Genomic DNA, 13,856 nt, shown 5'->3' with positions numbered 1-13,856 from the left:
GGTGCCAGGCAGGAAAGAAAGATTTATCAAGAGTGAATGAGGGGTGGGGACTTTGCTGGTGGCACAATGGTTAGGACTCCGTACTTCCAATGCAGGAGGCACAGTTTTGATCCCTGGCTGGGAAACTAAGACCCCACATACTGTGGGGTGTGGGCAAAAAATGCAAAAAAAAAGTGAATGAGTCTTTTATGAGGCGAAGTAAGACAAAAGTTAACATTCCTTACTAATGCAATGTTTGGCCTTCTTTCCATTAACCTCCCTGGGCTTCATTTTATCCATCTGAAATAATGATAACAAAAATTCTCCACTCATGTCAGAATATCTTTAAGAAGATTCAATAAAGAAACACATAGAAGTGTTTTGTCTTTTTTTTTTTTTTTTTTTAGGTTTAGAGTTTTCTTCAAAGGTGCAAAAAGTGTATGACTACAAAAATGCTACTCCTGTAGGGGAATTTTCTTCCAGATTTGATATACCTTTGCCTGAGAATTGTTGGCAATAGTATTGTACAGAAGGTGAGAAGTCTCCCTACTGACTTCTAGAAAACTAGTAGAAATAAGTAGTAGTAAGTCCTATAAAAAAAGATCAGAACCTTTACTTACTTTTTTTTCCCCCACTGTGGCCTAATTTTGAAAAAAGATCTTCCCTGTCAGTTGAATAGTTTCGAGAAGGAAATAGCTATGTTTCTTTTAAGTTAAGAACAACTTCCTAGCCTTTCTTTTAGATTTGGCTGAATAATTTCGGTGTGCCCACTTAATTTAGCCTGTCTAGCACTTCACCGACTGAGCTCCCCAAAAGCAATCTTCCCCAGTAAGGATTTTGAAATTATTAGGGAAGACTTTTAGATTCAGCAGTTGATTATGGTATTAAAGAACAACTTTATAAGGACTTTATTTGGGAACAACTGAAGCTCTTGTTCTTGCCATGCTCAAGGGTTCTTGCTTCTTTGGGCTTTAGAAGGCAATGGCACCCACTCTAGTACTCTTGCCTGGGAAATCCCATGGACAGAGGAGCCTGGTAGGCTGCAGTCCATGGGGTCGCTAAGAGTCAGACATGACTGAGTGACTTCACTTTCACTTTTCACTTTCATGCATTGGAGAAGGAAATGGCAACCCACTCCAGTGTTCTTGCCTGGAGAATCCCAGGGATGGGGGAGCCTGGTGGGCTGCCGTCTATGGGATCGCACAGAGTCGGACATGACTGAAGCAAGTTAGCAGCAGCAGCAGCAGTACCATTAGCATGGGAAAGTCCCCTGGAGGAGGACATGGCAACACACTCCAGTATTCTTGCCTGGAGACTCCCATGGACAGAGGAGCCTGATGGGCGGCAGTCCATAGGGTTGCAAAGAGTTGGACACCGCTGAAGTGACTTAGGACATACCATTAGCAGCTCCTCCATCCATGGGATTTTCCAGGCAAGAGTACTGGAGTGGGTTGCCATTGCCTTCTCCAATACCCACTGTAAGATGACCCTAATCTGGGCTGTTTAATCAAGTGATTTTGACCTTTTGTCTCTTTCTAGAAGTCCTTTAAGCAAGGATTTCTCCCAATTTTGTTCTCTATAAGACTTTTTTCATGACACTATTATGCCACTTTGATAACCAATGTAATACGTGATAGGAGTTATTGTATGTGAACTGAACTGGAGGAGATGTGAGTTACTTCTTAATCCAAATCAAGGACCTGCCATAGAGCAGGCCATTGATAAACAGTACTGAATCCATAAAGTGGACTTGAAGGCTACCCAATCTCTACCACTTAAGAGCAGAGAAACTCATCTCTTATCCATTCTTGCCTCTTGTTTCTTTTTTCTTCTTTCCCTATTGGGTATTCCATTTCTCACTATTTCCTCTGTGCAGGCCACATTAAATAAGAGATAGAAAGGGAATGTTTCACAAGTAAGATTATCTTATTCTTTTCTGACAGCATTAGAAAAAACTGAAAGTGATAGTTAAAATTATTTCTGAATTATTTGAGAAATATTCTCATTTTGAGCATACTCAATCCCTACTTAACAAATAATTGAAACTGACACTATATACTCATATCAGTATAAAGTATGGATAAACAAAGGCCATAGAAACAGGCTGAGCTGGGCAGAAATTGGTGATCTATATCAACCACAAATGTAAGACATGCATGTAATTAAAAAAATTTTAGTAGCTAGTTCAAAAAAAAGTTAAAAAAAGAATTTAGTAAAGTAATTTGGGTTCAGATATGGATCCTTACATTAAAAAATATATTTAATTTTTGTAGAATATTTTATGTTCCATATCGGCAATATAGATATTCATTAGCAGTAAGGGCACCCCATCTTATAGGAGAGAGCTCAACCACAGAATGTCTTAATAATATACTGTACTTAATAGATCTGTATAAAATACTATCATTTCAGCACTAATCATTATAAAAATATTAACAAAATATTTTATATTATTTTTTTCCATACCATGTCTCTGAATCCAGTGTGTATTTCACAATGATAGCACATCTCAGTTTGTGCTAACCACTTTTCAAGTGCTCAATAGCCGCATGTGGCTAGAGCTATTATATTGGATCTCACATGTCTATACAACACAGTCAATTTCAGATGGATGAAATACTTGAAGTTGTTCTCCAGTCAATTAAAAATTCTATTTTTTTTTTGAAAGGATTCTACACTTGTAAGGCAGCTGAGTAGGTCAAATGTAAATTTTATTTTGTGTAACTGGAAAAATCAATGAGAGTGAGGACTTGAGGAATGTGTTAAAATATTCATGAATGTTGAAGAGATTATTTGGTTAGGAGATTCATTTATTTGACTTGATATGAGAAAACTTTCAAAATTGTCAATATCCTAGTTAATAAGATCCCATGGCCAGACCATCAGCAGCTACTCAGTCAGGGAGAAAGCAATTTCCTTTTTCTGGGTTAATTAGGGAGCCCATGAGACAGAACCTTAGTCACTCACTTTTTAAAGGCAATCTTGGGACTAAAATCCATGTTTCCTGATTAAACTTGAACTTGAGGGTTTGGTCCAGGAAATTGCTCTGCTCTTCTATGAATTCTAATGGTAACTCTGACCCTTAGATCTGGATTAGACTACCAATTATTGTTAAAAAAAAAAGAAAAAAGGCATTTACAAAGTAGGCTAAAGTGTAAATAAAATATCTAAAATTTCTTCTTAAACGAACATTTTTATCTGATGGATGCCCTTCTGGTCACAGTTTAACAGTTCTTCAATTTATCACTAGGACATTACAATGTGCAACAAAAATAATATTCTATGAAGTCATGTCAAGGAAATAATTATATAAAAAAATTAGTAAGCAGTTATCTTCTAAGTTATTCGAAATTTGGGTCACTGTAGGATCTATAACTCTCTCTTAGGTATGTTCTACCTGCTAGAGTCTCAAAGTTTTAAATATACTTATACCACAGTGGGAAAAAATCCCTTGAATGTATATTTATTCCATGGATAATAAAGGTCTGACAGCAAATTCTTAAGTAGAATCCATTTCCATTCCTTGCTGTCATGCGGAAACTGAAAAATCTTTGTCCCATACAAACTGGGAGACTCAGAATCTAGTTTGGCTACACAATTAATTCAGTGCTTGTCCTCCAGCAAGTTATTTAACCTTTCCTGGATACTGCCAATGAGGTTAAATCCAATGGGTTTTCTAAAAATCTTACTTTGAAGTAGTTTACTCTAAGGCAAAATCATTTTTCTGTTTGCCGTCTTCGTCTTCTAACATGGCAGAGCAAAACCTGGTTTCACTCTTTAATAAATGCCTCCTTTGTAAGGCCAAACGGCAATTATAAATTAACTTATCATCAAAGTATGGAATAGCACTTCAGTTCGAGGATTTGTAGGACTTCATGGCTGTGAGCTATAATAGCGGGCTGGCAGACTCCTGGCTGGTGCACGTTCTTGGGACCAAAGTCTCAAAGACTCAAAGTTTTATGATTGCTGCCTGAAACCAGTTTTTTCCTCCATACTTTGAATTAATTTGTTTGTTCACACTCCATTACCGTAAATGATGACCCACAACCTTTAATAAATGCATTTTAAATTACACAGCTTTAGGGAATGATTATTTATTTACCAAGAGTTTTACCTGTGTGTTAAGTATTCAGAAAAGGTAAAGGGAAGAAAGAAAGAAAGAAAGAAAGACCATTTGATAAAAGACTTTCCCCCCTCCAATATTGATAAACTAGTAAAGATTCAATCACATGTGGTTTAAGTAAATTGCTACTAGATTTTTATAGATGATTAAAGATTGAATTATTTTATTTAGTATAAAATACATGATTTTTTCAGACCTCCAAAAAATGACAAATGGCTTTCTAGCTATTATCAAAGAAGAAAAATCAGTATATATACTTTTAATATTTATTAAATGTTTTTCAGTGCGCATTTTACTTTTTAAATAAAACTTAAAAATTATCTGGTATAAAAATTACCATGACCATCATTAATAATCATTTACTAAGTTTGTACTCATTATAAGCAGTGTGCTAGACTTTGTCTGCATATAAACTGTAATATTTATAAGCATCCTGCAAAATCAATTGTTATTATATAACTTGTAGGCAAAGGAGAAGGGGGGTGGTAGAGGATAAGCTGCTTGGATAACATCACCAACTCAGTGGACATAAGTTTGAGCAAACTTGGGGAGACAGGGGAGGACAGAAGAGCCTGGTGTGCTACAGTTCAGGGGTCTCAAAGAGTCAGACACAACTTAGCGACTGAACAACAACAACTTGTACAGTACTGTGAGTAAGGGATGAAGTAATTTTTCTCTACTTTTAACCAGAGTTTTCAGAAGTCTAATTCATGGCCATCAGTATAGGCATTTAGCTCTTTACTACACAGAAAATGAAAAGGATTTCTGCACTATGATATCAAATCATTGGGATTACAATTTCTGTCAATATCTATCACTCCTGGAGTTCTATTTAAGATAGAGACTTAAAATAATGTCTTTCAAGCCTATTTTTCATTTTACCTACTAGGACAAGCTTATTATGTAATTTTTTTCCAGCTTGGAAGCTATAATCAGGATTTGTACAAAATCCAACTGATTTCTGACTAAGTATGTTCTGCCATTTAGTATGAATGTACCATTCCTATATGGCTTTTAAAAGCATGATTAGGGATCAAAAAAATCTCTCTTAACTTATACTATGTCAGTTACTTTCTACTTTTAAATTATTTAAGTAAACACTAAAAGTTATTTTTTGCATACAAAATCAGTGACACATCTGAGTATATTTATATAACATTTGTTCTAGTGATCATTTCTATTTGTGATTTGAAGAACTACCATAAAGTTGTCAAGGACCACGAGAAGGTGACAGCATATTTACTTTATACTGCAAGTCTTCATGTTTTATTTGGGAGGTGGGAGGAAAGCAGGGGGAATAGCAGAATCAAATTCACTAGCAAGGAGGAAATGAATTGAAGAAGGCCCAGACTGTTAATGTCTGAAGGACAGCACAGAAGTGGAACACATGGAACAGGTGTTCACAAGTTCAGCAACACCAGAATGGCCCTTGCTGTGTGAATGTACCCATTGTAGATTTGCTGATTATATTCAGATTCTGCTTCCAATTTGGTTATGTGCATAGTTCTTCATGATTTAATCAAACTGAAGTCCCCTAGATGAGGGTCTTCAGCAATGGCTTAGTGGTAAAAATTGACTTGCAATGCAGGAGACACAGGAGATGTGGATTTGATCCCTGGGTCAAGAAGATCTCCTGGAGGAGGAAATGGCAGCCCACTCCAGTATTCTTGTCTGGAGAATCCCATGGACAGAGAAGCCTGGCGGGCTTCTGTGCATAGAGTTGCAAATCGTCAGACAGGACTGAAGCAACTGAGCACTCACCTTAGATGAGGATCAAGTTCACAAAAAGAATAACTATACTGGTTCAGAATGATTATTCAGGGCATTGAGACTAAATCTAATTTTTAAAGTATTTAATTTGCCATTCCTTCATATCTGAGGAAAAATACTACAAGTTAAAGCCCTTAGTCTCATCTTTTCAAAAATAATATTTCAGACAGTCATCAAAACTGTCAAATGCAGCTGTGACATTTCTCCTGTTCAGTTATTCAGACAGTTTTCTAACAATAGTGCCCTCAGAGCTTTTCTCCCCTTATATAAATATTTATGTAAACCATGGCTTTGGAAATTATAAATCAGCCACTTTCCTCTCTATGGAATATCAGTCCTAAGAACACTGTGAATTTACACCATTTCGCTTTTAATAGGGGCTTTCTTGGTAGATCAGCCTGTAAAGAATTTGCCTGCAATGCAGGGGACCCTGGTTCAATTCCTGGGTTGGGAAGACCCCCTGGAGAACGGACAGGCTACCCACTCCTGTGGCTTAGACGGTAAAGAATCCACCTGCAATGTCGGAGACCTGGGTTCAATCACTGGGTTGGGAAGATCCCCTGGAGGAGGGCATGACAACCTACTCCAGTATTCTTGCCTGGAGAATCCCAGGAGTTAAAATTTTCATTTCTTTTGTTGTAAGTTGGAGAAGGGAGTGAGAATATTAAAATTTTGATCCCAATTATAACAAAGTATGCAGCTTTAAAAATTATCATGTGTAATGAGGTAGGGGACAGTGGAATAAAATTTCAAGTCTGCTCGTTTTACTTCTTCAGGATAAATCAAAATCCTTTATAATGTTCTAAATTTCTTTCTGCACTTCCCATGTCTCAAACTCCTTGTGCCCCTTCTTTCAACCTTCTTTTCCCTCTTTTCCTTCTCCTTTTTCTTTCTTCTCCTTTCCCCTTCTCTCACATAGAAAAGGAAAATGACACCTTAGTCTGATTGGAGCTTCAAATTGCCTGGCTTCTTAACAGTTTTTCCTCAGGGCTGCCATTTTGTCCAAAACCACTACAGTGCTAATGTCTTTTGATTAAAGCACCAAATATCCCAAATTAGATCTAAACCTTATGTCTATAAGTAAAGCAGCCATTTAGCAGAATGTTGGTAATATAGTACACCGCACAAGTACGGTCTGGTGGGGAGAGGGGTAAAGAGACAGGGCATAGCTCTTTCTCTGCATGTTGCTCAGTCTCCAGAGTTAGGACCCAGGGTCCAGGATCCTGAGCAGCCAAGGGGAATTGGTTATAGAGAGGGATTTTCCTGAGGTAAGAAAGATGAGCAGAAACTAAGGGGAGCTTTTCACCTTTATTAGAATTGTATTAGCAGTATTCTTAGAATCCCTGGAGTAGACAATCATTTAATTTAAAAAAGGTTGAATGAATGAATGAATATGAAAAGAATTGTTTCAGCCATTTTTTTCTCCTTACCTTAAACCCTAGGCAAAAATAGAGTGCATTTAGATATGAGACAAATAATTATTCTTCATAGTAGTTAATGATATCACATAAAGAGTGCTATTCATTCCAAACTATGTTCCAGATGAGCAGGAAAATAAAGTGCATCGATATATTTTAGAACAAGTTACAGAAGAAGAAATCTATTAAGCTTACATGCTTTGCTAAAGATTAGAAAAAGTGCTGCCTCATGCTTCTAACAGCTTGGCCATATTCCTTAAATAATGAAAAGTTTAGCCACTTCTGCTGCTTCTTTAGTAAAGTTTAATTTAGTTACTTTTATATGCTTAAGTGCCTGCAGGAACCTTGGGCAAGGTTTTGAAGAGGAAGTGATAAAATGCTGAATCATATACATGTCTTCTCTCTCTTTAAAGAATATAAAAAATACCCATATGCTCTAAAGTCTATTTGCACAGTATTCACTACAGCAGGCACCAGTGATTCCTTTTTTTTTTTTTTAAACAACTGTTGTGGAGGCATTAATACCAATGTGAAACCAGCTTAGTATTCAGTTTGACATGCTTAACCAAGTGTGAATTGAATAGACAATAACTGTAAACAAGATCCCACATATTGCCTAACTTTCAGAATTCATTTTTTAGTTCTCTTTCCCAGCTAGTAAACGTTTGTGAAACACTTTTTGTGTATCTTCTGTTAATCGGGAACTAGGAACAGTTGTATGAGTAAGATGGACAGCTTGCCATAGAATTCTTCATTGGACACTTTTACATTTATAAGGTTCGTATGGAGCAGGGAATCACCTGAAGGAATAAGGAGGATACTTGTCTGTACCCTTAAGCTTACCTTTGCAAGTTGCTCGTGAATGTCCAGCAGGCTGGGTCGGTTGACCTTGGGCCCGCTAACACTGCCGGTGTTGCGATAGTACTCGATCTTGGGCACAGCATCCACAGTGTTGTGGCCAAAGGTTTGTAGGTAGTATGTGTTTGTGTGAGAATCGTAAGCGTGAAAACTGGCATCTGTTTTAGCCGTTTCTCCAGTTTGGAGGAAATTGTCGTAGCACTCCTGATTCCCAGGCCTAAAGCTGATTCTAAATCTGTTCTGACCTTCATCCCCAAAAGAGGTTTCCTCATAATGTGGAGGATCAGCATTGTCATTCATAGCCGCACTGCTCTCATGGCTCTCATTTATGACATTAACTTGAAAGCGATTGGTATTACTGGGCGTGGAATCCAGAAATATATTGGAAGAGTTGTTCAGTGACATCTTCCAAATAGATTTTTCACTAAGCTGACTATTTTACGGTTGTTTAAAAAAATGTGTAGATTTGCTCTCCAAAACAGACACTGAAGTGCTACATTAGGGAGCTCTTGACTTTTGTCCTAGAACAAGGCAACAAATAGATTCTTGATATATTGTCTCCTATACAATCTTCAGAATGTTCTTCAAAGCTGTCATTAAAAGAGAAAATTAATCTTGTTCCAGGTAACATACATATATTTAAGTAGGGTTGAGGTATGAGGGAACAGTTTTCTTTCATAAGACTTAACAACTTTAAATTCATTTCCTTAAAAATGACCTGTCTATGAACCTGGTAGCTCAGACAGTAAAGAATCTGCCTGCAAGTTCTGCAGGAGATTTGGGTTCCATCCCTGGGTGGGGAAGGTCCCCTGGAGAAGGGAATGGCTACCCACTTTAGTACTCTTGCCTGGAGAATTCCATGGACAGAGGAGCCTTGTGGGCTACAGTACCTGGGGTCGCAAAGAGTCGGACACGACTGAGTGACTAACACTTACACTTAGGAACTTTAGTTACCTAAGCAATTAAATCCTGTAATAAATAACTGGGGACGTGCTTCAGCAAACAGAATTTCCAATGGAGTCATTAAAATGCCACCTGCGTTTCTAGTATTTGCTTGTACTTAATGCAGGTGGATTCAATATGACTTTAGAAAAGATGAAATTCTACCAAACAAATTGAGTGAAGACTAATGAGAATATTTTCAGCCTGAAACACAGTACATTGGCAGTACTAAATGTGGAAACTGGAAAGTATATTATGATTGATATTAACACATATTACATCATGAGTAAATTTCTAAAATATTTCTAGAATTTCTAAAGACAAGGTCTTGTAGGGTTATAAAAATATATCCTGTCAAGATGTCTCTGAATTCTTGGATCTTTTACTAGTCTTCAAAATATTTCATTTGTTCATACATTTGTTTGTTTAACAAATGTTATTATGGAATCTTTAAAAAACAGGAGTATTCAGGGTAAGGAAATACATCTTAGTCCTTAATAAAGTTATATGCTATATTTAGGCAGAATAATTATGCTCTACTGATTCCCTTTAATGAAATATTCTCAATTTTTGAGAGGTTTTTATTTGACTGTGAGATAGATAGACTACATAGTCATTTTCACAATCCACAATATAATCCCATTTTAGAATGTTCTTTCATTAGAATAATACCTGTATTGATATCCTAAAATTTGGCTTTTCAAAGAAAATTCAACAAAGATAGATAAATACAAAAAACAAAAAAAACCTTGCTTCTCCCCAGCAGCTATTTCTTTGAATTAAAGGAAAAAAAGAAAAATCTCAGCTTCAACTCCAAGTAATAATTCCTGGGGAAATAATAAGTGAAGCTATTATTTCTTTAGTTTTTATGGAACCTCTCACTTATCTTCATAGCCCTTGACATCCTCCCTTTTACTCCTCAGAATCCACTTTACAGCATAATTTTAAATATACTTTTTACCCTGCCCAGAAATATTTACCTTACCACCTGGGAGCCTTCTTCTCAGGAATCATAGCCTTCAGCATCACCCAGGCATATATGAACCACTTAGCTCTCACTCCCCGCCCCCACTGCCCCAAACATTAGGTTTCTTCTTATTGGCTAAAATCTTCCTTGAAAAAGATGACCAAGCAATGATTGGCCTGAAATAATACCACCCAGCCATTAGCACAGAAGAACCTTGAGTTCTACATCAACTTGTAACCAGGAGTAAACCATTAATCCCTTTAGACAGGAAGACAAATAGTTTCTTTAATTCATGAATTGCTCAACAGCAATCATCCAACAAAATATGAACGGTGCTTCAGTTGTTTGAGGTTAGATAAATAGAATCTTGTCATCTCATTTCACATGATTCCTAGTGACCTCCTATTTTTCAGGATTTGCAGCAAAATATAGGCCTCCAAACATAATGTCTATACTTTGCAACTAGAAAATGGTATTTGAGATGATTTTATCTTGTGTATGGTAGATATTATCTTGATTCTTCTCTTCATGGGAAATGAGCAGATAGAATATGATCAATGACTTATTATTGACAATTATTTCTACTTACTGGGGAAAGCTCTTTTAAGCAGGAATCAAACTATGGGTAAGTTTTTCAGTGGCACTGCTAAATGACCTTTTTAACCTCCACCTGGCAAAACATTTTTTTTTTTCTCAAATCAAAACTGGGTTTTGAGTTTTGTTGCAGGAAAGGTTTTGCTCAAATCTGTGAGGTGGTGCTTATTAAGACAGCACAAAGGGTTCCTCCATGCAGGTTCTGTCATTGGTTTTCGATCAGGATGATTGAAGGAGTCCTCCTCATGTTTTATTAGAAACGATTCTGGTGATTTCCAGTTGTCTGAGCAGCACACTTGTGGTGTGATACAGAAAGCAGGAGAAAGTCTCTGAAGTCAGTGCGCTTGATCTACATCCTGGTCCTGTCTCTTCCTGTCTATGTGAACTCTGCAAGTTAGTCAGCCTCATTGTGCCTTAACTTCCTCACCTGTAAAGTGCAGTTGTGAACAATACTGTATTGTAGACTTAATGTTAGAGTTAAATAAGTTTGTGTAGAACATTAATGTGCTAATTTCAGAAAACACCAGCTTGCACTTGGTGTTTTCTTTTACTATTTTTACAATATTTAGAATTCACTGATGACTTTTGCAGTCACATCCAAGGGTCTGAGGTAAATCATTAGAGGTTGGGATAGGTACTATGTCTATTAAAATAGGAGGAATGGTAGGTGAACAGATATCAGATTGTACAAAGAGGTCTACAGGTACCTATGTAAAATGCCTTAGAGGCTCTTAGATAAATGTCATGTTAATAAGTCAGGCTAATGTCATGAGACTGTATCAGAAATTGAGACAGAATTACATGGAAGATAAAGACCTATAACTCATTTTGCTCTTAAAGGCCACTGGTGCAAGGCATTTATCTGTTCCACAAAGGGTTCTGACTTCCCATATAATAGACAAAGGGAGTAGTTGCATTTCAGACTCAGCTGAGTGAAGCCAGCTGTTTAGATCAGCTAAGATGAGGCTGGGACCCAAAATAAGTCCTATTCACTCACCCTGGACAGGGGCTATGAACTTACCTGCAGTATTTCTGCCACCTCTGGCCTCCCTTTCCTTCAACTGTTCCCTTAACTCCAGCCCTCTTTGAGGAGCCCATCTATTTATTCCTCAACCTTTTTCCTCTACCAAAGGCTATGACTGCCTCTGATAGCCATCAATTTCCTTTTTTCTTGCTGACTAACTACTTGACTACAGTGTAGTGTGAATTGGTTTTGGTTTTAGTCTTATATCAACTAGACACTTTCACTCAAAGCCTTTTATCTCTAACTGTGAAATGAAAGTCTTTGTTCTCCATTAAGGGGATTCAGCCATTCTGGAGCAGATGGGAGATGGTTTAGGGGATATGGATGAAATTACACCATCCATAAAGCCAACCTGGAAAGGCCTTTCAGACAAGTAGGTAAGGTAACAGGGGAAAACTGTCTAGAGGTCCTCTCTGTCTTTTTTCTTGTCCTCCTTGCCAGGGCTCTTGGGACTTGGCATCTACGGGATAATCTGACTATGACATTGAACATCTATTCCTAAAAGGATTAGAATTTCATGAAATTTCCATGAGCTCCATGCTGTAACCATCTTTTATATCATATTGTTTTTGGCTCTGAAAATACAGAGCCAAATATTTCCTTCTAACATTTCCTTCCCATAGCTTTCCCCCCACCCCAAAGGGCACAAAATAGTCTAAGGCACAAAATAACCCTGAATGAATGTGAATGAAGACACTTTTGGTGAAAAGAATTTCTCTTTAGTAGGATTAGAAATAATATAATGCTAAGGCAGGTTTGATAATATCTGAAAAGTTTATGGGTATTGAATATTCAGAAACAATGCTCATACTTTACCAAGTTTTTTATCTTTGGTTTTTGGAGTCTTTTTCCTTGTTGAAATAAAGATCTGTCCTTGTTAACATAACAAATCTAGTCACCAAAATGAAAGGTCTTGTTGGGTGTCTTCCTTGGGAGACAAATGGAGTATCTGATACTTGGGGACATATCTTAGTGAGTACTTCAAAAGTCTGGGTCACTAAGGAGATGACTAGGATCATGGACATTTATAGATTTCAGTGTGTCCAGCGGACTTGGCTCAGTGACCTGTTCTGGACCAAATTACTAACTGGATACAAAGTATCCTAGGTTGACACTCCAGTACATACTGGGATTCAAAGACTCTCCTTAAGGTGTGAGTTTGGTTCAGAAAATCTATAGCCAGCACAGATGTGTTCTAAATCTACTAGGAGATGAAAAGTGTCAGGGATTCTCACTGAAAAAGCTGATTTTGGAGTGCCATAGACCTGGGCAATAATCATATTATGAAATAGGCAAGAAGAAGTGTTGAGGACAGTGAATGTACAGCATGATATCTATAAACAATGACTATGATTTCGAGGATAGTTTAATTTCTAATACAATCATTCCATTGCTTGGTGACCTTTGAAAGTTACTTAATCTCTCTGAGCTTCAGTTCCTCATCTGTAAAATTGAAATAATAAAATAGAAACAGTAGTACCAAACTCAAAGGACTGATCAGAGTATCAAGTTGCATAATAAATGGAAAGAACTTAATTTAGTCCTTACTTTCAGTACGTATTAATCCTTTTTTTTTTTTTTTTTGGTGTGTATGGCAGGTCTGTATTCTCAAGTGACACAAATATTTTTGCATTATTTATCTCCTGGTGCATTCCTCCATTCATTTACAATAGATAGAATTTTGTAGTTGGAAATAATTTAGAATTATGTAATTTTATTTTTAATTTATCAAGTGAAGAGAATGAATACCGGGGAGGTTGAATAACTTAACATCTAACCATTGCTTCTTAAGGTTTGATAATCTCTTTAACAATTACCAATAATGATAATAAATAATGATGGCAAGGTATATTTAAACAGTGTTTTCTGGTTTTCAAATTACTTTCCCACTCATTATAAGTCATTTGGTCCTCCCAGAATTCCTGCAAAACATGTAAAATAGTTTTCTTTATCCTTGTTTTACAGCTGTGGGACTTAAGTTCCTATTGGATAACTTTTTAGGTCATAATGCTTGTTCTTGGCTAGACAAATATTAGAATTAAAATCTCATAGTTTGGGCTCCTAAACTGAAGAACTTTTCATGACATCTTAAATCTTTATTCATCTCAGTTCCCTGAGTTTCCAGGTATATTTGTAGAGTTCACAAGGCACTAGAATTAAAAAGGTTGTTAAAAAGTCTCT

The 13,856-nt window shown here is 36.8% G+C and overlaps 1 protein-coding gene across 3 annotated transcripts in view; it reads right to left on the bottom strand.

The window, feature by feature from the left end:
- Positions 1-8,553, bottom strand: part of SLC12A1 (solute carrier family 12 member 1) — an 85,563-nt gene extending 77,010 nt beyond the window's left edge. For all 3 annotated transcript variants that reach the window (XM_070378519.1, XM_005892141.3, XM_005892142.3), the window contains exon 1: positions 8,134-8,553. In XM_070378519.1, coding sequence (XP_070234620.1) covers positions 8,134-8,553 — 420 coding nt within the window. The remainder of the gene's footprint in view (positions 1-8,133) is intronic.
- Between the last annotated feature and the right edge of the window lie 5,303 nt (positions 8,554-13,856).

The sequence above is a fragment of the Bos mutus genome, chromosome 10, assembly GCF_027580195.1.
Source record: "Bos mutus isolate GX-2022 chromosome 10, NWIPB_WYAK_1.1, whole genome shotgun sequence".
NCBI classification, from domain to species: domain Eukaryota; kingdom Metazoa; phylum Chordata; class Mammalia; order Artiodactyla; family Bovidae; genus Bos; species Bos mutus.
Note: the sequence above shows the minus strand (reverse complement) of the source record. Positions and strands in the feature narration are given on the sequence as shown.